The following is a 25,683-nucleotide window of genomic DNA, read 5'->3' as shown; positions in this document are numbered from 1 at the left end:
AATTTACTTAAGATTAGCTTAACAATATTTGTTTGGGGTTGCATAAATTCTAATGAAAGTGCTTCCTACCACTGTTGGTGTTTCATAATGACTGCTGGAAAGGGAAGTTGAGTGCTGTACAGGCTACTCTGTTTCCACCCCACTGCAAGGTTTGATCAGGCCTACATCAACCTAACACCTGCTCAGACTTCAGCAGGTACAGAGCAGTTCTTAAACACAAGCGCAATCAATTGTTAGAAAGGCAATCACATTGTTGCGAACTGAAAAGCAATTCAGTACAGGATTTGGGGATTATTTAGGAATAAAAGCATAACTAGAGTGTGAAACAAGCATTCAAAGTCAGAGAAGAAATTAAAGTGCTTGCTTCAGAGTAAATTAGAAGCACTTTTCAAAGATGTAGGAATGCAACAAATACAATTGTATGTGGTTCTTTTTCTTCAGTGATGAACAAGTGAATTTGAGATCTTAAAAATGTACCTTAAAGCTCATTCACTCTATGGTTGAGCTCAACACGAAGTAACTCACTTGCTAATCTAGGAGACTGTAATTATACTGGAAGAAAAAAAGGCTGGAGGCAATTGCTAACTAGAAAACTTTGTTACAGAGTCACTTAACATCCCAAAAGTTTTCCCAGTACTTGGTATCACCTTGTTCAGGAGGCCACTAATTAGAAGTCAAACTCAAGAAGCAAAGGAACAAAATTCATGTCCACATTTCTTTTAATTTTACTCAGAAATATAAAAGTGCAAGTTCTGTAAATTAACAACATTTACAGTACATCACAATAAATATGCCACCTGGTGACATCTAAAAATTCTAGTTATTTATCTGAAATGAGTTGTACTGAGATAAAAACTGCATCAACATCAACAAAAAATACCTGTCCCAGTAAAGATGGCCTTAATATATTACTTAGCAAGATGCATATTCCATTATTGCTATTAGACCATGCCTCCGAGTTCCACAGTATAAAAACTTACTAGTTTACACAAAAGACCATTGATTTTTTTTTTCTCATCACAGGCACAATCTAACATAAAAAATAATTTTGCCATATACAGTGTAGGAGGGTCTCCTACAGAGAGGGGGGAGGGAAAAAGTAACTAATACAGAAACATACAGTTGTGATGATTTGCTAAGCCCACAGGAAAGCTGCACTTTGCACAGAGTTATTGAACTGTTACATGAACATATAATGTCTTTCTGTACCCACTCCTGGCCTGGTGAGAACAGGTCTTTTAGTAAATTTATTACAATTTTCTAACTACCTCCAAGTATGCAGACTCTAAATATCCCAACACAAATTGCATGCAGGTGCTTTGTGTCCTGAACAGCCAAGTCTCATATCATATTTAAGGAGTGTATTTAAAAAGAATTTTGCCAGTAGCTGCACCATTCCCAGTTATTTACCCAGAACAGACTGTCTGATTGAAAAACATTAAAAGTCAGATAGGACAAAATAAGATTTCAAGTACATTAAAGCCCATTTTTAAAATAATTATTTGAACTCTAAGCAGTCACTATATACATATACAATATATCATTTTCTAGTCAATATTTATTTGGATTGACCAAATAAGGTTGAACACCCATTTATGACTCAGTATTACTGTCAAAGTGGAATAAAAAAATCCCAGTGTACTACCTGTAACACACCTAGATTATACAAAAATAAAACTGCTTTATAAAGAGTTCCTCCTCTCCTTCAGGAACTGCAACAGAAGTGTTAAACTGCTCTAGGAATGCCTTTCATAGCAGAACTGTGTCTTTCTAGAGAGAAATAAAAGTGTCTCAACCATTTCATTTTGCCTACCAAACAGGACATTACTTCTCTCCTCCATATCAGTCTTGCTTTAGATGTAACCTCAAAAGCAAATCAATGAAGGTTAGGTGCGGGCAAAATCTAGAACTTTGGCAACATGCTCTACAAAAAGGTAAGAAGAAACAAAAAAAGCTTAAGCTAAGGAACTGTTTAAGGCAACCTGACCAAAGTAAAAATAAGGCTTTTGGATAACTATTTCCAAGGATATCCAGTTTTCTTAGCTTTGCAAAGCAACACAATTCAACTAACTTTATGGTCAGATTTCCATTCATAAGCTTCTTTAAAAAATATTTACCTTCCTAGAATATAATATTAGCTGAATATAAAACATAAGGAAATACTACACATTAAGGACAAAAGTAAAAAAAAAAAGCTACAGATAAGCACACTGATGGCCAAGTATTAAAAATTATATGGTCATGACAAAAGTTTTAGGCTCTCTGAGGTATTTCAATAACTTGACATCACAGGCTTGAAATACTATACAGAGACTGAAGATATTGTAATATTGGTGTAACTACCAAAGCAGTTTTGTGGGTTGTCAGTTTTTTGGTTGTGGGTTTTTAAAATACCTTTAAAGGTCATTGCTGTAAGGATCCAGCAGCTCAAATGAAAAACATGCAAAATCTTAATATGGTATTCAGAATGTAAGAGCCAAAATAAGAACTGCCCAAGCAGTAGCTGCATGTCAAAGGATTTGTCTGGAATGCACCAGAAGCAAAGAACTTAAATATTGACATCACTGATATCATAAATATGAGCTAGGTTGGGAGGAAAGGGATAAAGAACAAAGAGGGGTGAGAGATTTAAAATTTACCATTAGCCATCATGAGGTAACTGGCAAAAGCCACAAAAATTTAATATATCTGATTTTTGTGGCTGAACAGTTTTTCTCCTCCTCCTGTGTGCTGGCTAATACATGGAGAAAAAGGAGTATTCTGACCACTTCCAACTTCAACATTTAAACCAATTACTTATATTGCATTATTTTAATCAAACCAAAAGTGTTCCTCCTGGCAAATTTTAGGTGTAGACCTGTTTTTAAAGGTAAAAATCAACCTTGCCAATGTTGTTGAAGTAAATAATGTGCTTATTAGGCTCACCCACAGAGTTACAAGTAATTGTGTTCAGCTTGGTTTGAACAAAATAAAAAATGAAAAGTTAAAAACACAAGGTCACTTAACCTTCTTCCTGGTTGATTTATGTTTAGTTAAAATTGTAATGTTTTTACTCAGCCATACTAGGAAAGTGTCTCTGGCACAAGTGGTTTTCAGAAGAAAAGCTGGACTTCCCAACAGCTCTTTCTTCTGCTTCATCCTAAAGTGCAGGAACTGTGGGAAAGGATAGCAAGCCTTCCTGATGGTCACTGTGGAACCACTTCCCTTAGAGAGGCTAAGGCTGCGTGTATGCGGACGTGCAATCTGTTCTCAAAGTCATAGCCAGTAAATTCCTCCTGAGGGAAAAAAAAACAAGGAAAAAATCCCAAACATATACCTATTAGCCTCCTTCACTTGAGGATATGCAGATAATTTTCTATTAATGCTTAAAAAATCATGTTACAAAAGAGTCCAAAGAAAAGAGGTGAACTGGCTACTGCATGTTGCAATACCCCCATATTACCCACAGCAAAGGAATTATTACAGAAATTCCAAGTTGGTAAAGATGGCAGATTGAAGCCCATATAGTTGAAGAGCACCTGAGGGGTTCTACTAATCAAAAAGCTCCAGAAAATCCCAGCAGGCCCATAGCAGGAACCAGGTGGAAGAGACAAGGAATGGAGAATTGTCATTTTTAAAACTTTTGTAGCCAAATGTTGCTTGAAAAACTGATCAAGATTAACACTTGCAGGAGCTGTCAGTGATGTGGGCTCTGTGTGATGGCTGACCTGGCAGCACATACCTATGGAGCACACATAAATGTGTATCATGCACGTTAATGCACATCTACATGACAGGAGTCGATTACAGGTGAGGGACACCACCACTTAACACCCACTCCCCCTTCCCCAAACCCCTGAAAACACAACCTCCCGAATGCCCTTTCATTTTAGACAATTAAACCAGAAAATGCCTTAGTTTTTACCTTGGCTTGGAGCAGTAAGGTTTTGCCTCTTGGCACAGTCTACAAAAAGACAAACATTGTATTGGAAACACATCACAAATGTTACAGAAAATACTTTGAGTAAATGAGCTGGTGAGACTGGAGTAGCATCTTTACTTTTGAAAAAGGTACGGAGCAGACAAAACCCTTTCAAATTAGGAAACTGGAAATACTAATGAGATACCCAGGAGAACCACTATTATGTATTTCTAGTCTTCTACAGAAAAGGTGAAATTACAGAAATTACAAAATCCTATTCCCTTCTCTTTCTTAACCATTATGGAGCTCTAGCACAACACCCCAGCTACTAAATCAAATTTTGTATAAACAGGAACCACTCACCTCTAGTTCTAACTCTTGCTTTCCCTTACCCCATCCCATTTTGTTGAAGTCAAGCATCATTTACTTCCTCATTTTCTGAGTGCCACGAGAGGGAGTCTCCTCCACATCCTTCATACACTAAATGCTACCACAGCTCCTCCAGCTGAGGCTGGTTCAGCCCTCAAACACCCTGCATGGGGCACATTCAGCTACTGTGTGCACACACTGTGCGTAAAGCAGGAGGAAGGAAGGACTGCTCTCCTGTTCTTCAAATCTTAACATGCCTTCACTACCCACATTTTTTAGGGTTTTTTTTACAGACACTTGACATGATATCAAATTTAAACATGAACGTGGAAAGAAAGCCAGCAGGAACTGGGACTCAGACCTTCCTTCCAGGCTTTGAAGCCCAGCTCTAAGTCTTAGGGCAGCATGGTTTTCAAAAAGAAAATTAGTTTTAAAAGCATTTTCTAGTTTCTAGTTCTGTCCTTTGTTATGATAATTGTCTTTGTTGAAAGATTTTCCTCTCCTTCCCCCTTTAAGGGGAAGGCTCAACTCTAACTAAATGTGACAACAGCAAAACCAACTGAAAACAGAATCTGAAGAATATGAGATACTATCAGCTCACTACTTCATACACCACATACAGTGAAGGGGGGGTTCAAGTGATTACTCTGTGACCACCTCCCCACTAACCTGCCATCTGATTAACAACACAAGGTGGCATAAACTCCAAGGACTGGTGTCACACACTTAAAGAGAGAAATGGCACCAAGAGTGCTGCACAAGCTGCTCTGGTTCAAGATTCTTTGAGGTAGGGTATGTGTAAAGACCTGAACAATTAAATGTACTGTCAGCCAAGCCATTTGAGCAATCTGAAAGCCAGGTGGATTATTTTCTTCCACATCCTGAAGAACAAAACCCTCACTACTCAGGGTGGAAGTCAATGCCCACACAAACAGCTTTAATGGAATTTAAATGACTTAAAAAACCACTTGCTATTTTAGGGAGGTATCGAATTCTATTTGGAGAGGATAAGTACAGGTGAACTTTGAATGGCATCCCACAGGATATTAAATAGGCAAGAAAAGGACCCTAGGCATCTACCACACTAAATACCACCTGCAGACAAGAAATCCCTGCCTACCCAAGGCCTTCTGGTGAGGCCTTTGTTGCCACCAGCACCAGGAACATTCTCAATATTAAAAAACTAAGACACTGTGACCTAAAACACATTCCATTTCTTGGATTGAATCCCCATCCTCCACAAAGTTGTAGGTTTCTTTACGGTAGGTATAAAACAAATTTTTAAAACATCATATGCACAGTCACCTACAAACTTTATTTCATTCTTTGCATACTGATATGTTGACTCCTTCCACTGCTTTTCTAAGTGTAAAAATAGGTCATGCTATTACCTCTGGATTGTCCAACAGGATACAGCCAAGTTCATAGCAAGCATATGGCTGGACATACAAGTTGCTTTGACGGCAGAGTTCATCTTTAGCAGCTCGCTGAAAGTACTGTAAAAATGAAAGGAAAAAAAGAAACCAAAGACTGCAGAGGTACATTAAAATTGACTGGTTGTTACTTTTAAACAATGCAGTACCACCATTCAACTTTAATCTGTAGAAATTAGCCAAAGATAAAATGAGAATATATTTAAAATGTACAATGGTTTAGATTCTTACAGCACTACTGTATCAAGACAAAATTATTAGTTTGGATTTTTATCAAGTATTATAGTGACTGATTCAAGAGTTCTCCAATTTCATAGTGAAAAAAATCCTAGCTCTAACAAGAAACTGTGACATCAAAGATGAAGTACCCATATTATTTAAGGTATGTGAGAGAGAAATGGGGCAGGGGGAAGAAGGGTTTAAAGCCAGCATCTTGCTGCTTATATGAATAGCATTCTATATTGGGAAGCAAAAAGGAGACTTGTACCTACAGATCAAAACATGGAGTGGTGGCAAAATTATTCTTTGGTATGTGCTAATAATCAAACTCCTCTCTCTAACATGTCCAGAGAAGAAGCAGCAAACCTGTGCCTTCAAAAGGTCAATCCCCAAGATACTTTAAAAAAAAATCATTTTCTTTGATGGACAAAGTACATCTAGCAGAGCAAAAACTTTAATTCTTCCTAGCTTTCCCTTAACTCTTGTTACTACAAACCACTTTACTGCCATGTTCTTTCACCAAAGGCAATTACTTTCACAGCACAGAATATAATGAAGACATGTTAATCAGAAGATTTTAAAAGAAACTCTGTTACAATTCACAAACCAGAATGATCAAAGGCACTGAAAAACCAATGACTTGCTTAACGCTCTTACTCAAAAGTATTCACTGTTTTTAAGAGGATAGTTTATAAATTATAGGAATAACGGAGGAAATTATCATTTAACTACTTACCTGAACAGCATCTTCAGAATTTCCTAAACATTTGTGTATGGCACCAAGAAGCAAATTCCTCAAACCAGCAGCTGATGAATCATCCACATCATGACAAGCTTAATGAAAAGATTCCAGTAAACAAGGTGGATCGAAATACTTTCTTAGACAATAACTGTGATTTACATTGCCTTTTAGTCTGATATTTAAATTTTGCCAGAAAAAGCAGATGCTAGTAACATTAATAGAAAGACAACTAAGTTGTCTAATAGACAACAGAAAGAAATAAGAAAGAATATTTCTTTCTAATAGAAAGAAAACTAAGTTGTTTTCTTTTAAATACAACCCATTCTGTATGAACCTCATCAAGAAATCTGTCACTCATGAGAGCAGTTCCTAACAGGAATGAATGGGCTGAAGTCATAGGCAGTTGGTGTGTTCTTCTCAACAGGAGGACTGATCTCTACTGGTCTTTGAAATATCCACTCCAAAGTAAACTTAAAAAACAATCATCTCATTCTGGTGTTACAGGACACTGTTTAGTCCCACATATTGAAAGAAAAATACACAGTCCAAGTTAGAAGGAGCACAGGGCAAGCAATTCAAACAAACCTGAGTTTTTCTAAACTGAAGCCAAGTGACAGATGCACAAAAATTTGTACTGGACTCAATAACCCAGTCTAGAGTGTTTTGGCATCACAAATCTCAGTGATGATGGGAGGATAAGGTTAATTTGCCAGACCTTAGCTGGTCCACAATCTGGGGACAGACTGTGCCTCAGCTGACTAGTGCTCTGTTTCCAGGAAAAACTGAATCACAATGCATGGAACCCAATCCAAACGAATCAGACTCCATTTTGGTCAAGCTTATCAGTGCCAGCTCTGCTAAATCAAGGCAAGTTCCATGAGGAGCTATTTGCACTTGCCCACACCAGCACCTCCAGGAAGGAGAGAGTACAGGGCTTTTCATCTTGTAACTGCTGTGTCTGGAGCAGTGCAGCTCCTTAAACATTTTGCCTCACAGCATAAACCCTGCCAGATCTTAACCAGCTCTGCATTCACAACACAAACAATCCACAACCCAAAGAAGCCACCTATGGATAACTATAAGGTGGCTTCATGAAGTATCTGCATTGTCAGTTCTTGTGTGGATTACCAGTCTAAAGTTATTTGGCATTTTACTTACAGAGATACAAGTGGATACAAATTAATCCATTTAAGTTGAGTTCTAGCCCTGAGGAAAAGCCTGGAAATCCACCCCAACAAATTACAATTCAATTGTTCATGACAAGAGGAAACAAATGTGGGGAAAAAACCTATTATTCATGTTTTTGAAATACATATAAGGTGCAGAAATAACACTCATTGTACAGAAAACTTTCAACCAGGCATGGCTGATGCAGACATATTTGTCAGTGTCAAACTCACAAGCTGAATTTGAAGCCATACTGCTATTTCACATTAAAATGTGAACCACTGACTGGAAGCTTACACAAGGGAGACCTACACTGCCTCTGAGTGTGCAGGAGAGAATACAAACTCCTTACACCCTCTAAAGCTGACCATTCTGAAGGCAAATGACAGCTAAAAAATATACTCAAATTTATTTTGATATAAGTAAATCTGATTTTAAAGTCTACAATCACCTTTGTGACTAGAAAACTAGGAATCTCAGTATTTAATGGACAAGTTATCTCAAATTAAAACTGGAAAGAACACCACAACTAGTCCTGACTCTTGACTTCAAGACTGGAGTTTTCTAGCATAACATGAAAATTGTGTACACTCTCCAAAATTCCACAATTACAAAAAAAAAAAAAAAGCAACCACCGTGGCAGACAATTTTTGTTTTATTTTCTAAATGAGCAAGTAATAATCAGAGGATTTTAGAACAGTTTGGATGGGAAGGTAACTTAAAGACCATCTAGTTCCAGCCCCCTGCCACAGGCAGGGACACCTTTCACTGGACCAGGTTACACAGAGCCTTGTCCAGCCTGGAACACTCACAGGGATGGGACATCCACAGCTTCCCTGGACAATCTGCTCCAGTGCCTCACCACCCTCACAGTAATTTCTTCTTAATATCTAATCTAAATCTGCCTTCTTTCTGTTTAAATCCATTCCCTCATGTCCTGTCACCCCCTGCCCTTGCAAAAAGTCCCTCCCCAGCTCTTGCAAATCTCCTTTAAGAACTGAAAGGTTCTCTAAGGACTGCCTGAAGGCTTCTCTTCTCCAGGCTGAACATCCCAAATCCTCTCAGCCTGACCTCATAGGAGAGGTACTCCAGCCCTCTGATAAACTGTGTGTCCCTCCTCTGGACCCACTCCAACAAGTCCATGTCTTTCTGGTGCTGAGCACCCCAGACCTGGACACAGCACTCCAGGTGGGATCTCAGCAGAGCAGAGGAGCAGAATCACCTTCCTGGACCCGCTAGCCACACTCCTTTTGATGCAGCCCAGGATGCAGCCAATGGGCTGCCAATTCAGGTCATGTTGAGCTTCTCCTCAAACAGCTTGAAACTGTTTGCAGAATGCAAACAAGAATGATGGCTGGATGGAGTAAGAAGCACTGAACACTTCATGATACACACTGCTACAATAAGCTTCACATGGCAGACACCCAAAGTCAGCTGGAGACTAAGGCAGAGGCAACCACTCACCTCTAAGAAGGTCCTAGGACAAACAGAACACCTATCATGTCATAGATAACCTCACAAGCTAACTATTTCCTCTTAGAAGAAAACTGACATGCAGGAATGAATACACTGTTTTAATTTTTTTTCTATTTTGTTGCTAGGTTTAAATGAGTTACATTTTGCTTAGTGACTTGGAACAGTAACTATCATGCTACTGTTTCATTTTAAACAATGATTAACAAACAGCTATATGCAGCAGGCAGTTACAACTTCTCCCAAAAACTTGTAAAAATGAAGCATTAGGCTGAATCATAATGGGTCACTGTTCTTTTGTTACTCACCTGTATTTTGCTATGACACATGCACAATTGGTTAAAATGTTCATGCTACTCCAATTAGCTACTCCACACAACAGCATAAAATCACACATCTCATTTTAAAATGTAAATAAATAAATCAAGGAGCCATATATACCTTGACTCATATGCTGTAAGTTCGAGAGGGAACAGTTTGGAAGGGCTTTCCATAAGTATAACACTTCAATGGATGCCAGGACACAGAGCTCTTTGGTTGGTATTTGTTTCCTAAATCTATCTGCCTGCAAAGTGCAAGAAAGAAGGAAGTGAGATATGTAATTTTTTTCCTTCAGAGGGAACATGATATTTACAAACAATGTATCACAAACACTAATTTTAACCGTTTTATACCCAACAATTTTACAAAAATAAAGTCAGTGGTAATTTTGCCTAAAGATTTTATGAATAAAAATCAAAATCTTGCAACTAATTTAAGAGGTTACATATTGATTAAAATTAAAACCTCCCTGTATGCAGCCTGACTGGGTTTCACTGTATTTCACAGTCCCAATACAAACTGACTGGACGCTGAGACAGTACCATCTGCAAGATCACCAGCTGAGAGCTATTTCCTAGACAACTCCTAGCTCTCAAAAACAACTAAGGCTTTCACAAACAAGACAAGATAAAAAGGAGTAAGGAAGGCAAAGCTAGAAGGAAAATTACCAAAGCAACTACAGTATAATGTATTTTTATCTTTAATAATTACTTTGGTTGTAGAGTGAATAGCTAATTCACATTTCCTTTGTTAGGTCCTTCATATGACACTATTATTTTTCCACTCTATTCCTTCCCACAAATTCTACAGAAGCAGGACAGCAGAAAAGAGATACATCCTGCTAAAGAAAATACTGAACTAAAAACTGAACTGTCATCAGTGTATCAAAACAAGTCAGCCTATGCAAAAACTAACCTTTTTCACTGAAAATTGTTCAATCTGATTGTTTTTTCTCTTGAAAAGCTTCTGAACTTCCTTGAACACATTCTGAGCACCATTGACATCACCAGTGGCTCCTTGACATACTGCAAGGAGTGTCAGAAACAAAAATACATTAACAGAAACAAAAATACATTTACAGTACCAGGATATGAAACAGGAAAAATTAAGATGAGATATCATATGGTCACAGAGAAAAATGTCCACACACTCACTTCCAGAAAGTTATCTAGACTGAAGATTTGACCAACATGGTAATCTCAACTCCCCCAGGTACCCTCTGTGCTCATTAAAATTCAGTACTACTTTTTACATCCATTAAAGGAAGTAATACCACCAAGCTTGTGAAGTGTTAATAACTCTACCTACATGGAGAGGGGTGTACAGACATGCAGGTACACGTATGAGCACACAAGTGTTCATTATGGAAACAAACACAATTGTCCAAGTCAAGCCTGGCACAAAGCTGCATGTGCAGCAGGCAGTGTGGAAGGCACTACATGCACCAGCAAATTTCCCAAGAGAAAACAGTGCCAAAACCTTACCACATCACTGACTTACCATTTCCTCAACAGCCTGGATTTACTCACCTGCTGTTAAATAAGCATAGTAGCACTGGGACCACCTGGATTCATTTTTAAGCCTTTCGAAGGATTCAAAGGCGTCTTTGAAGTTCATCTCTATCATGCTGCACCAACCTAAAAGCAACACTGATTTAACTTCAGGGCAAGTACAGTAATTCAAACTCGGTGTCAACATGATTGAAACACACAGTTCTGTTGTGTCTGTTTTGTTATGAGAGCTGGAGCATGTTTAACAACTATAAAAGTAACTGGAAAATTAAAAACAAAACAAATGACATACATTTAAAGTCTGGTTTAAACTTACTGGGACATTTTGAATTAGAAGATTCCATAGGAAATAATGAATCCACATTTTAGAGCAAGAACAAAAATATATACCAAAAGCTCTCATTTTTAAAATTTAAATACTACATTTTGTAGAATGTTGAAACTTAGACAGCTACTGCATTTTCCATTATTATTTTTTACTGTGACAAGATCCCATTTAAAGCTTGAAGAAACCTATCTTCTCTACTATAAAGACTTTTATGCAAATTAAGACCATATATCATATCCTGCTATTGACAGAAGGAAATGAACAAGAAATACAGACACTGTGAACTCTGAAGCCTCAAAAAGGATTAGTTTTTGGCACAGAAATTATGAATCCATAGACAAGTCAGATGAATTTATTTCTAATTTTAAATCGTACTCAGTAGGCTAACAGTTTGCCCTTGATTCCACAATCTACTCTCGGATTTTGCATCACCTTGTACTTGGAGATAATTTTATTATGAAAAAGTGCTGAATGCTACTTGTCCAAACAAGAAGATTATTACCATAATTTACCCAAGACAAGGGCCAGTAATCTAAAACCTTTTTTAAAATCCTAGTAAGAAATCTCCAGTTTGTTTACTGAAGCTGCCAGTCTAAACTTGAAAGTGAGCTATTTATGGTGTAAGCACATCCAACATACCTATTTCATATAAGCAGACGTGTTGAATCTCCCTTTGGTCTGTTGCAAGTTCCAAAGCAGTATGAAATGAGGTCAAGGCACTATTAATTTGACACTAACAAAGGTGAAAGAAAAAGAAAAAATTCAGACACCTGAGATTTAAAATTTGTTGGATAATTTAATATTGATAAAGAAAAAATTTGTATTTCTTTTAATAGGTAGCTAATAAAAACTAGAGTAGAGAAGTTTAATAGTGTAATGGCAGCCAGGTCAGATCATGTCTCCACATTCAACCTTAAAAATCAGTGACTATATTCCTCCTATGTGCTATTAAGTCCAAAATTCATTGGGTTTGTGCAGTAAGTTTTTAAGTTATCTCACTTCTACTTTTACTAGTCATTCCACCTTTAAAAATCATATTTTTAACATTTGCTAATAAAGTTTAGCTTTCTGCACAAGAAGATACCTTTAGTGTTTGATTTAATTTATTTTGAACTTTTCACCTCTTCCCATATGCTTCAGAAACCCCTTCAAGCAACAATTAATAGAGAATTCATAAATGCTGCATGACACCTAAGAAGGTAAAAAAGCATATGAGAGAAAAAGCATTTTGATAAAATCATTGTCTAACAACAGCTTAGCAAAAAGAACGGACATTTTTCTAAGAACTAGTATGATAGTTCTTTTGACTACCTGATTTTCCTAGTCTGGGATGGGACTTCTCCCTATCAATCATTATGGGGGGGGAATGAAAATCACTATTTAATTAAACATACTATATATTCCAATACAGCCTATACCAGCTTTAATAGTGTTCCTATATTTATCACATACATTTATTATAATTTATACAATAGAAGAATTTTTAAGCCCCTCTCTGCTGACTAAGCAAGTGAGCAAAAGAAACCCTTGAAAATGCAAACTCACCATCTATGCCAACATAACTGAATTCAAAAACTCCTACAAAAATCTGCAGCATTGTAGTTTAAGTCCAGGCATACACAGAGTTCTGAAATTATTGTATTAGGTTTTCTCCTTTATTTCATCAGGGAAAATTGGTTTAGTTGCTAAGGAATGATTTAACTGTAAATAATACACATTGCATCAAGACAACACAACTGCCTGCACAGGGAGCCTGCATCAATATAAACACTGTACAATTGGAAAGTACAACAGCGATTGAAATAAGGTGCTTGTTGGCAGAAGAATATACAACAAGGCAGAAGAATATACAACACAGAAAGACAGGTGAGTTATATGTGCCCTCAGAATTGTTAGGGAGCCTGAGCCAGGTGCACTTTGTTCGCTCCTGTACCAGCACATTCTCTCCACTACACATGACTCCGCTGACACTGCATCGCCCCAACACACCTTGCCAGAAAGTAACTGCTATGGGCCCAGTCTTAGAGAAAATATAAAGTAAAAGAACATCAGTTTAGAACTTTATTTCTGTGCTAGGAATTCAAAAGCTCTGCTTTTGAATCTATGTCTTCAACACTTCTGAGGAAAATGACAAAAAAGGAAAAAAAAAATCTAAATATTTAGTTCTCTTCAAAGATACACTGCCTTCTAAACCCCTAACCATTCTGAAATGGAAATCACTTATTCCATACAATGAGTACTGGCAATGCTGTACCCCTGCCTAGGGCAGCACAGGAAATACCAACCACCTTTCAATATACAACTCCAGTTTGTTGAATATTCAAATCTTCTATAACCCACCTCTCTAGCTCTCTAGACCTCTCACGTGTTTTGACATCTGCCTAAGTTCTCCTTCAGCATCAAGCTCATTTAAGTATTTTTCAGAGACATTCATTAATAATTAAAGTTTCAATCATCTCCAGGGATTGCAGCAACATCCTGGAATATGAATTACTACTCTTGGTGTTAATTCTTAAATTAATTACTTTCTGTTTACTGCTTAAAAGAACAAACAAAAATAATTACAACATCCTAAGAGTCTGCAAGTGTAACATCCTGGCTGCACCTGAATTTGATGCTCTTGAGATTTATAAGTATATATACACACACTTGTAATTCCTTCAGTAGGTATCACTGACATCTCTTTTGGACAGAATACAAAGACAAAAAAAGACCAACCCATAAAATACATAGTATACAGAACTACAAGACCATAAAGAGGATTAATAAATCTAATGTGAGAAGAAGCCTAGTCTTACATTTCTGGACTTCAGATTAAAACTAAAAGCACCTCAACCCAACTACTAAGCATCTACAGAGCTTACCAAGACAGCATGCATTTCCCAGAGCTGTTCTGAAATCTCAGGACACTTTCTTTCTCTATTCTCAATCACCACTCTGAATTCATGAAGTTTTTAAGAAGTCATGCTCAGAAATAAGGAAAAACCAAAAATCAACTTCCAAAAGCTAACAATTTACACCAGAGGACATTATATGGATGTTTCAAAGCCTGTATTTTCTATCCCTTAACACATTTAAACCTATTTTTTCCTTAGACAAGTCATAAAATCAAACTAGAATAAAACTAGGATATTTGTACTTTATAGGAATAAGTAACTAGAAAAGTCAGCACAATTCTGAAAATAAACCTTGGTATTACGCATGCTTTGCCATTTTTTTTATTTTAGACACTACTGTGATTTTCTTCCAGAAAATTCATTTAAGACTTCTCAATACTTGTTATTACTCTTGTCCTCAGACTGCTTTTCTGTACCATACCCTCTCACCCCTAAATAAGAATGATGGTGTTGATACCATAACATCTCCAAAAGGTAACTAAAAAACAAGAGGTGTTTGTAGGCATTACATTTAAGCACATGTTACCACTGCACATTTTCTGCAGCCTGCTCATCAACCAAACTTTAGCACACCTGAAAGTACCACTGGTGCTCTGCCTGTCAGCTGGAGTATTTGGTACTTCTTCCTTGAGACTATTTACATGCACCTACACCAATGGAAAATATGAGTCAAGCCTCAGAACCTGAGGGGTTTTCTTGCAGTTTTGCAGCCAGAGATTTCCTGTTGTTTATATATAATATATATTTTGAGGCTGGAATATGTACCATATAATCACAAATCAAGCACAGAAAAGTCCATAAAAGCAGCCTTAGTGAATTATGCAAAAGTCAGTAAAAATGTTATTTTTAATACACAGTCTCTTAACCTACTCTTTGGAAAGAAAAAAGGCATTTGATCAACCTAGGAATGCAACCTTTAACTTTCTGGTGCACTTTCATTCCAGTCTTTCCAGGATCTTCCCTCCCTTTCCCTTAACTTGCCTAATTCAAAATCTCCAAATGCTTTCAGACTTTTCTCTTTAAAATGTGAATCTGGGAAAAAAAGCTGATAGATAATCTGCTCCATATTTATCACACCTGTAAGGCTACTTCTTCAAAAACTGAAGTCTGCTATGGGTTTTACTGACTAATATCCATTCATGCTTTTTGGGGCACAAAGCATTATTCAGTCCCACGCTGTTCATTTGTCTTTTATAGACAGGAAGGTTTCACAGAGACAGTGCTTTCTCCTTGACTGCCTTCCTTGGCAATTTTCTCCTTTGTCAGATTTGTGTCTCACTGTCCAGTCCTGAATTACTGCTCCTGCCTTTTGAACAGTTTCCCTGTCTCCAAGGGTCCGTGGGCTGAACTGTGCTCCTTACTGGTTTTTCTCTCCATAGAAAAGAAAAGACACATACATACAGTATGAAGGCTTCCTAATGGAAGCTGAATATACCATCAGCTGAAGGCTACAAAAACGTATGCAGGATCACAAGAAAAAAATTCAATGGACTGAGTGCTAGCAGGCCCTAATACAAAGCCTACAACCACAAATGGAACACACAAGGTCTTCTGAGTAACATCTAAGGTGCCTTTTATCCATCTGTACTATAATATTGTGTCACAGAACTGTTAAAAGATGTAAAAGAAGGACTCGATAAAGTATATAAGCTTCAGCTCAAGGTATACTTTTAAGTGTCTATAGGTTAAAATACAATTCTGGTAAGCCACCAAGAATAATATCCCATGCCTGCTGGAAAAATTTTAAAACCTAACCGTGCACTAAGGAAGTTTCAAGGAAGGCCAAATTAGCACTTCCTAGGCTTTGCAGGAGCTCTCCTCACCCACCTTAGAAATGAGGAAATTACAACTCAGCATATTAGCCTGTAACGTGAGACTGTCTGTGCATTCTGGTTCAGAATCACAGAACTGTTTAGGTTGAAAGAGACCTCCCAGACCAGTCCAACCTCTGACCAATCACCACCTTGTCAACTAAACCACAGCACTAAGGACCACATCCAGTCATTTCTTGAATACCTTCAGGGACAGTGATCCCACCACATCCCTGCACATTTTGTTCCAAAGCTTAACAACCCCTTCTGTGAATAAATTACTCCTGATCTCCCACTTGAAACTTCCCTAGCTCAGCTTGAGGCCATGTGTCCTTTGTCCTATCACTCACTGCCTGGGAGAAGGAATTGATCCCCAGCTGGCTACAGCCTCCAACTGCCTAGTTGTAGAGTGATAAGGTCACCCCTGAGCCTCCCCTACTCCAGACTAAACAATCCCAGCTCCCTCAGCTGCTCCCCAAATACTCATGCTCTAGACCTTCACCAGTTGTGTTGCCCATCTTTGTACACACCAACAACCTCAATGTCTGCCTTGAATTGAGGGGTCCAGGACTGGACAGTACTTGAGGTGAGGGCTCACCAGTGCCCCCTCACAGGGGACACAGTCACTGGCCCTGCTGGACACACTAATATGCAATGAATGCTGTAAGACCAATGCCCAGATTCAGGACACATGTAACCACAAGTGTGTTGTGCAGAAACCCAGTGCAGCTCCCCATGCCATAGCCATCAGTCACATTCCTTCCTTCACTATTATGCCAACAGCACTTAAGCAAATTAAGCTGGAAAAGGCCGACCAAAATCCAGAAGAGCCCAAGACACTTAAACTGGAACATTCAGACATCACAAAACCTCTGTGACTGAGCACCACTTGGATCAAAGAAATGATGGGGGAAGGGGGAAGAGGCTGCTGAATGGAAAAGCTCTCATGAAAACACACACATGAATAGCAAAGGGACATTTTAATTCCTGTCAGCAACCAAAAGGCTTTTTGCTGACTAAGGGCATGGCTACATAGCATAACGCACAGCATTCTGCCTGCCTGAGTTAACTAACTTAGTTAACATGGTCACACTGTCTCCATTCATTGGAGCTAAACTTCACTATCTCCATACAGTAACCGTGCATTAAACAATGCAGTAAGATTACATTTAAACAACTCTCAACTTAAAATATTGCAGTTCTCCAGAAAGGGACTGACCACACAAAACGAACACTTATCCCAAACATATCCTCTATCTTTACACATACATTCAATTTATTAACAACTTATGTTTAAACTTTTGCTGTAATTTGCCCTGAAAATCAGAAGAATCGTCTGAATTTTATTCCTCATTACATTAAAATACCAAGTTATATCCTGCATTCACAGTGTAGTTATTCCCAAAAAATTTGATTTTTACCATAAGAATGGAATAGGCACATAAATGAATAAAACCCACTAAGGTCTCTCAGGCAACAGCAATACTTTCCCAAGAGCGACAACTTGCCTGTGAGAATATAATTCCCAAAATGCACCACTGCTTTCAAAAGACAGCAAAAAAAAAAAAAAAGAAAAGAAAAACAACATTCAAATCCCATATAGGAATATGCCTGCAAATCTGAAAGGACACTGAAGCCTGTTCCTCTGCTCTGTTACTACCTCTCTGAAAATACAGAGCTACATCTGAAAGACTTAGCTGCAAATCTAGCAAGGAACAACCACCAATATCAACATCTCAATTAGCTCTTGTAATTATAATGTTGACATGAAGGGTTTGAACATTCTGGGCTTCTGCTTTTGTGTTAGGCTTTCTGGTTCATGTAGTTGGTCAGAAAATATTCTGGTCTGATAAAAGCAGCAGCTAGGAGTTGAGTAGCACTTCAAACAGATTCTTAGAGAATAATTCAGCCAAAATCCACAAGGCTGCTGCAGTGTTTGAATAATGCTTTCATTATTCACAAACACATTTTCAGTGAATACATTTCTGCTCAGGTCAGAGCTCACCCTTAGTAACAGAAAACATCCTGTTGTGACCTCTGAAAAGCAAAATAGTTATTTAAGGGAAACTACTGCAGAGAATTAGCTGTATAGGAACAATGCATAAAACAGAGAGGAAGATAAATACTATGTACTCAGCAGATAATACTCAATTTTAGCATGACAAGCAAAACTGAAATAGCTCAAGAAATCTGAGTGGCCAAATGCACTTCCTTTAGCACAGAGTTGCAGAAGTATCAAGTAGCTGAAAAATAATTTCAAAATTTCATTAATTTAGACAGATGCAGTGGAAGAGCAAGGTCTGCCTGCAAACTTGAAACTAGGAAGGACTTAATCCAATCTTTCTTATCTTTCCATGTACCTGCATCTTTAGACAATCTGCTGAAGCTTGCACAGTTCATTCACATCAGAAAAACGTAAGGATCAATCAGGAGGAAAAATCAGTCTAAAGGATGAAAATGTGCAGTACCTCTAATCGCTGTATCCTTCCCTTGAAGAACATGAACAGAGAAGAATTTGGATATGCAGATTCTTTTTTGGCAAGAATTTCTTTTGCCTCCTTCAATCCTGCCTTGTTGTCGCTGCCATCAAGGGCAAAAAAGGGACGAACAACTGTGTGGTACCACAACAGAGCTAATCTAAAAGAAATGTAAGAGTAAAAAGGATTACAGCTAGTAAACAGAAATTTAAGGATAACATTCTACACAGACAAACTTTTAAATTATTCTGGAAGACAAAGATAGATGTGAATCTTGTATTATACAATCTGGCTTTATACTTTAAACACAATACTACTGCCATACATCAACGTACTCCTAAACTGCACCTGAACATACAATTCAGAGCACACTATACAAAGGCAAAGAAACAACTGAGCTCATAGCATGAAAGCAGCTGAGCCTTTAGATCTCAGTAGATTTTAGAAAAGAAAAACCCACATTAATACTTTGAAAACTAACTCTTTACTAGAGAGGGAAACAAAAAAAGGCAAACAAAAAAACCCCAAAGCAAACAAAAACCCCAAAACCAAACAACAATAAAAAGGCCTGAAAATAATCAACAAAAAACCCTGAACACACACCAGCAGATACTCCTGAAATCAATGTGAAAAGAAATACATCCTGTGTTCAGAAGGGTAGATATTTACATGACCTACATCACTCCTGGAAACACATCACTCCTGGAAACAAAGGCAGAGCACAAAGATTTCCAAGACTATCCGAAGGAAGAAACATCCCCCAAATATACCATTTTTCTCCCCCAGAAAGGAGAAAGATCAATAGGAATATTTAATCCTAAGCTTTCTGAAATAAACAGAATCCAGTTCTTCTCCTCAAGCAGAAGAGACTTCAGCTCTACTGTCATGTTTCAAAATTGATACCTGATGGTACCTGCAGTAGGTCCAGTAATAAAAGCATTAATTTTTAGATCATGGAATAATAAAGCCATTTATGAGGGCAGTTTAAATTAGGTCTGGCCAATCCTTCAGCTCTCGAAAAGACCTGAGCACAGTATGAAGTCTCAGAAAAAGAGTACACAAAAATACTCCCTTAAAAATACTATAATGAACATCTCATTTTACTGAGATGCTAAAACAAACAAAAAAATTTAAAACAAATGAAAATATTTAGTGTTAGTAGTAAGAAAAAATGGCTAAATGAGACCAGTGACTCATACTAAGTAGTAGGCTCTCCACAGCAGAGAATGTAACTCAGGCAAATTCACACAGCCTTCAGGGGGATCTTTTGTTTACCCTGCTGGCATTTAAATTACAGGACATTAGAACTGCAGGTACTGAAGAATACAGCACAATACTGACCCAAACCCCAAATACATGTAAATAATAAACAGCAGAGATCTCATACATTAGTGAGTGGTGAATTTACTAAACCATGCTATGTTAAACAACGAACTACGAGTTTATTTTACCTGCTGTTGTTTCCTTTAAAGCAACATGACTTTTTGGTTTTGACTTTTTCCCAGTTACTTACTTTTAGTACTAAATTATCTACCAAAGCATTTCAATATAGCTACTCACGTAGCTAAAGGGGCCTTCATGTCCTTACTTTCACTTGCATACATCAGTGAGGAAAGCCCCTGTAGGCGGTCTCCAGGAAAACCCAGCAGGTTGATGATTTTGAGCAGGTTTGGGGGCACCATGGATATGCAAAGATGAAAAAGTCCATATCCAAAGCTAACAGCACCTTTCAGTCTGTTTAGCGAATCCTCCGTTACACCTTCTGCAGCAATATGATTATCATTTGCAGCATCAGAAGTCAAGGATTCCTGAGTTGTTTTCTTCTGATATATTTCCTGAAGTGTATTAATGTCCGTATAGCACTTATTGTAAATTTTCCAGGCTTTTCGGAGTATCCACCCACCTTTTATGTATGCTAAAAAAAAATCAAGGAAGAAAGAAAGAAAGAAATACTTCAAGGACATATTTCAGAAGCAGAACATCCTAAGTAGTAAATGCTATTTTCCAAGTCCAAGATGCTCTCTCTATTTGCAACAACTTAGTGTATAAAGGATTTTGTAATAGCTACTGCTCCCTCAGAGAGGTCTTGCACAGTGGCCACTATGAATTTCAGTGTGTACAACCACAGACTTTACAGCAGCACACAACACAGAGGCAGCTCCAGTCAGTGACGTGGCAATACAGCTGTCAGAGAGAAAGAAAGCAATCAAAGAACTTCGTGCTGGATTTTGCTCCACTACAGGGTGCAGATGAAACAGCTGCCTAGCAAACAGAGAGAAGCACAACTCATAAGAGATTACACCTCCTCTCTTAAGCCCAAATTGTGTTAAAACACAGTTGATGGGAAAATACAAAGAAAAGCCTTTTCCTTTGGGTTAGACAGTAAGATTTTCAATATTGTCACTTCCCTGCCCTTCACATGAACACAGTGTCCTACAATTAAGGAAAAGAAAACCCACACAAAAATTACATAGTTTTCAATTATTTTTCAGTTGCCTAACTTCCTCAATTTCAAAAGGAATGTGGGTACTTGAATTTCCCTAGAAATCTGGTCTTGAGCACTCTTGTTTGAGAATGACAGCATTCTCAGCCTGTGATCTTTACAGTAAGGTAAAGAAAGGCCTGACATCAAAAGAGGAAGATGTTCAATTTGCGTATTTACACAGCAATCATCTTTGTTATAAGCACACCCTCTAATAATGCTAAGTGTTAAACATGAAACAAATGGGGAATATCCTTGCACACATCAGCTGTAAAAACAGACACCAGCATTTTGGCTGTGACAGGGCCCTGAGAGTGAGGAACTGCAGTGACAAAGACTAACTAAAAATATAAGAAAAACATGTTTTAAGCTGCAGTGTTCTAAACAAATATAGCCAGATTTGCAAAGATCAGTGCTAGAACTAATGCCAGAATTAGACCATAACAGGTGGGGTGTGTCAAAGAAAAGCAAGATGCTATTAATACCAAACAACTCTATAAAAGCCTTTGATGCCTTTGACAAAACCCCTCCCAAATCACAAAAAAAGCCCAACATTTCTAGAGAAAGTAACATCACAGACTAGACGGCCTCTTTTTGGATTCTTGTTATACAAAGAGGGCATGAAGCTAATTTGATAGTCTTAAAAAACTGTACTGAAAAAAACTGTAAAATTTGAATTCTCAGTTATGACAGAAGGGTTCTCTCAACATGAACTTGGAAGTATTAAAAAAAAACAATGAATCCTCTCTCTTGAGATGAGTATTAAAGCATTAGAATAAAAATAAACCCCCCAACCTTGATTCAGTTGCATTACAAGACAAACATGACTCCAATTTTAAGCAATTGGGTCACTATTTGGCTGCACAGAGTACCTTAAAAGTTATGTAGTTCACCACAAGATGAATGCTCACACAACTATGCACAGCAGTGTAGCACACAGGTAATAAGAAAAACCCACATTTTACCTATCCTACAGATAATGATTCTGCCCAGAGCTAACCACTGTGTTCCAATGCAAGCATGAAATGGAAAAGATGTGGTATGGTGGAAAAAAAAGTACAGTTTTACACTTTGCATCCATTGGTGTGCTGTCATTAACAGTTCCCTAACAGAGCATAACTATAATTTATATGATATTGATATACCAATATAAAATAATCTAACAAATTAAAACAAGAAATTTCTGACGTTTTAGATATAAAAGTTAAATCCAGCCAATCACTGAGTTGATTTATCAACATGAAAGTAGTCAGACCCATGACAGCTGTGGTAAATATACTAAGAGAAGGTAGTTCAGTATTGCCAGGAGAAGCTAATGTCATTTGTTCTGCCAACAACTTTATGATGAAACTATTTCTAATACATCCATGAGGGTGGAAAAGAAAATAAAAAATGTGTGAAGCATGTGAGAAACCAACTTGCGTGGCATCATATGCTTCTTGTCAAACTGTTCCAGGAAGAAAAACACAAGGAATTTTTCTCTCATCCACTGATCAGAAATATTTGTCTCCTGGGTTGTTTTTTTGTGAAATTACACTCATTTCAATAATCTGGTTGCTATTTCTGTGCAGAAATACGACACAAACAAAGAATGTATATACATAAACAGAAAGATAATATACTTTAAAACACAAAATAATGGATCCAATAGCTCAGTAATGCCAGTAACTAGCAGTCACTGAGGTAGTATTTAGCTGCTTGGAATTTTAACTAAAGACTTCAGGTGTATTTTTTGCTCAGCAGAATAACCCAAATATACAGCATGTTCTGCAATTCTCTACTACCCACTTCAGCTCTCTGAGCTGCAGGCAGGAGAGAAAGGGAACAGACACCACCTCCAGTTACAGCATCCAACCCAGTTATGCAGCTGCAGAATACATACTGAAACAAGGGAAAAAAGCTTCAAGAGGGAGGGAAAAAATAACCACCACAAACAAAAACCCAGAACTGCATCAAAAATAGCAAGAAAACTCTTCTGCAGCACAACACATAAAGTGGACAGAAATATCTCCTGAATTTCTGCTGACAAGAACCAAACATATTCTTGATGCCATAGCTTGGAATAAAACAAGTCTGCACATCACAGAATGCATTATATCCTTGACTGAAAATTTTAAGTGTTATTTAAATGATCTGAATGTTATTTCCCCATTTCCTTGCAGCTGATCAGCAGAGTTTGGTATGTCTGCCATCTCTTGGTCTTCATTGATTTGGCAAAAACCTGAGATACGCTTCCACTTCCTATATGACCTTGACCACAGTTTCTATAAACTTACAGATAAAAGCATGTTTTAAGATTGTGCAAGAGATGCAGGAATGTAAGAAAACATCAGAAACAGCTCTGCAGTTGAAAGGAAGGGTTTGTATCCAACATGACAGGACTACCCTCTTTGGCATGCAAGGACACACTCTGGTGACCAGAGAGTAAGAACTGATTCAGCAGTTCCATGTTCAGCACATTCATTTAAAATTGCTTTCATTGGCACTTTGTCACCTCCCTGAATTGTCATGAACAGAATACATATGGAACATCAGGATTTTCCCAGTGGCCTGGATTTAACAGCCTCTTTTATCTTGCAGGCCACAAAGCACAGAGATGTAGCCATCTCCATCCCAACTTCTCCAACACCTTTATGATAACAAGTAAACTTGTCTAAGGAGAACCAATTGAATATAATTAATGGTATGAAAAAAGAAAAAAAGCCCTAATTTGCAGCAATCCATCTCATTTTTCACCACTACCTGCACAAAGGCGGAATACATCTGTAGGTGTACCAGCCTTGGAATATTTCAAATGGAACTGTGCTTACAAAACAATTACTTTTACTGCAAGTCATATGCTTATTTTATGATCAAGTTTTATAAAAAAGACATGCTAAAATATATTTAAACATGAAAGCCACAGCACACCTGATAACTCTTGTTTTACAAACGAGAGCACAGCCAAGTAGACTTGACAGTCTGCTACAATTATTTGTCTCTGTAGACGATCTATCATGGATAGAGTAGATTTTCGTCCATCAACCTGTTTGGAATATACAAACACAAAGCACAGTAAAATATTAATGAAGATAATACACAAGATTTGTTTAAATCTGAGAAATTAAAAAATCCAAAATTAACTGCAAGTGGTAGTATTGGTATAAAATAACTCAGCATTTTGAAGTTCAAAACTACACTAAAATTTCTCAGACAGATTATCAAGCAAAATCCTACTTAATAGAGAAATGTTACACATACACTACCAGCTATTTTCCCCAAGGTTCTACAAATTGTCAGAACAGATTTAAATTTTATTTACTTATTACTAAAATGCATAAGACATGCAATTAAGAGATATTAGACAGGAAGAGCACACAAGTGGCAGGGTAAATACAGTGCCTCTTATGAGCAGAGAGTAAAGTATGACAGGTTCAACATTTTTCACCTAGCAAACTAAACACTGAAGAGAAATGGCTTTCTGATGTGTCACACTTGGCAGGCTGCTCACTGGATGCTTCTATACAACTACTTTAACTTGTTCTGAATCTCCATGCTTTATTCTTCCTTTATTATTTAGAATGACAAATCTAAAAAGGGAAGGAAAATTCCCTAGGAATATGCCTCGCTCACAGCAATCTGCAGCCTCAACATCACAACTTTTGAACATTACTAGAGCATGGATGAATTAAAGTTAGCCTGAATTAGACAGGCTACCAGCTTCCTGAAATAATTTTAGTAGGTCATAAATTTGCATGTTCAGGAAGCAATTACTAACATCAACAAAACCTGACACTATAGAAGACACTTCACTCACCTGAGACTAAGTATTTTAGAACAATTAGAAAATACAAGTAAAATATTTGACTGAATTTCCAAATTTATTATTAATCTCAATGGCTCTTCACATACCAAAAATCACCTTTTCAAGATACAAAGAGGACAGAAAGGAAGTTTCCAAAAAAATTTACTCAATACATAAATTATGTTCTTACATTCTTTTTAATTTTATTCTTGATTGTTTCTATAACTCCAGCTTCTTCGCTTTCACAAAGTTTCTCTGTAGCCTTTAAGTCATCACATGCCAGTTGCATTTTCTCCTCTTCAAATGTCATCATGGCATTCTATTAAAAACCAAGCACATTTGAATGAGAAAAACCACAAATATTTTTATTTCAACAAAAGCTGTAGGATAGAAAAAATTTTCATAAAAACCGGACAATAAAACTTTTTAACCTGAAGTAGTAATATGCATACACCAGTGCAAATACTTCTAATACAGAAACACCAAACTAGAAGATTGAGATCTTTACCAAGATTTCAAGACAATCAACTCAGAACACACTAAGGGCAAACCTCCATCTTAGATCTTAATATACAGTTGAACTGAATGGACCATCAGGTTACTTTAAGCCGAAGAAAAATTCCTATACATTCATTTTAAATTTTTGTTATGTAAGGCATGATTTGCATCTGTGCAGGTATCCATTTTTATTCATTTATATAAATAACAGGCCTTCAAAGTCAGTAACAACAAGCAGCTATTAAATTCTTCAAAATAATAGCCACAGTC

The 25,683-nt window shown here is 37.4% G+C and overlaps 1 protein-coding gene across 1 annotated transcript in view; it reads right to left on the bottom strand.

The window, feature by feature from the left end:
• Positions 1–701: 701 nt before the first annotated feature.
• The window catches only part of TTC39C (tetratricopeptide repeat domain 39C), a 26,028-nt gene continuing 1,046 nt past the window's right edge, over positions 702–25,683 (bottom strand). Inside the window, exons 2-13 of the mRNA XM_005418287.2 lie at positions 25,106–25,234; positions 24,042–24,156; positions 20,210–20,564; positions 18,641–18,809; positions 12,104–12,197; positions 11,155–11,262; positions 10,541–10,650; positions 9,746–9,869; positions 6,659–6,756; positions 5,662–5,766; positions 3,905–3,943; positions 702–3,275 (exon numbers count right to left, since the gene is read on the bottom strand). Of these exons, the coding sequence (XP_005418344.1) occupies positions 3,186–3,275; positions 3,905–3,943; positions 5,662–5,766; positions 6,659–6,756; positions 9,746–9,869; positions 10,541–10,650; positions 11,155–11,262; positions 12,104–12,197; positions 18,641–18,809; positions 20,210–20,564; positions 24,042–24,156; positions 25,106–25,234 (1,536 nt within the window). The 3' untranslated portion in view covers positions 702–3,185. The remainder of the gene's footprint in view (positions 3,276–3,904; positions 3,944–5,661; positions 5,767–6,658; positions 6,757–9,745; positions 9,870–10,540; positions 10,651–11,154; positions 11,263–12,103; positions 12,198–18,640; positions 18,810–20,209; positions 20,565–24,041; positions 24,157–25,105; positions 25,235–25,683) is intronic.

The sequence above is a fragment of the Geospiza fortis genome, unplaced genomic scaffold, assembly GCF_000277835.1.
Source record: "Geospiza fortis unplaced genomic scaffold, GeoFor_1.0 scaffold53, whole genome shotgun sequence".
Lineage (NCBI taxonomy): Eukaryota > Metazoa > Chordata > Aves > Passeriformes > Thraupidae > Geospiza > Geospiza fortis.
The sequence above is the reverse complement of the archived record's forward strand: the minus strand, read 5'-3'. Positions and strand labels throughout refer to the sequence as shown.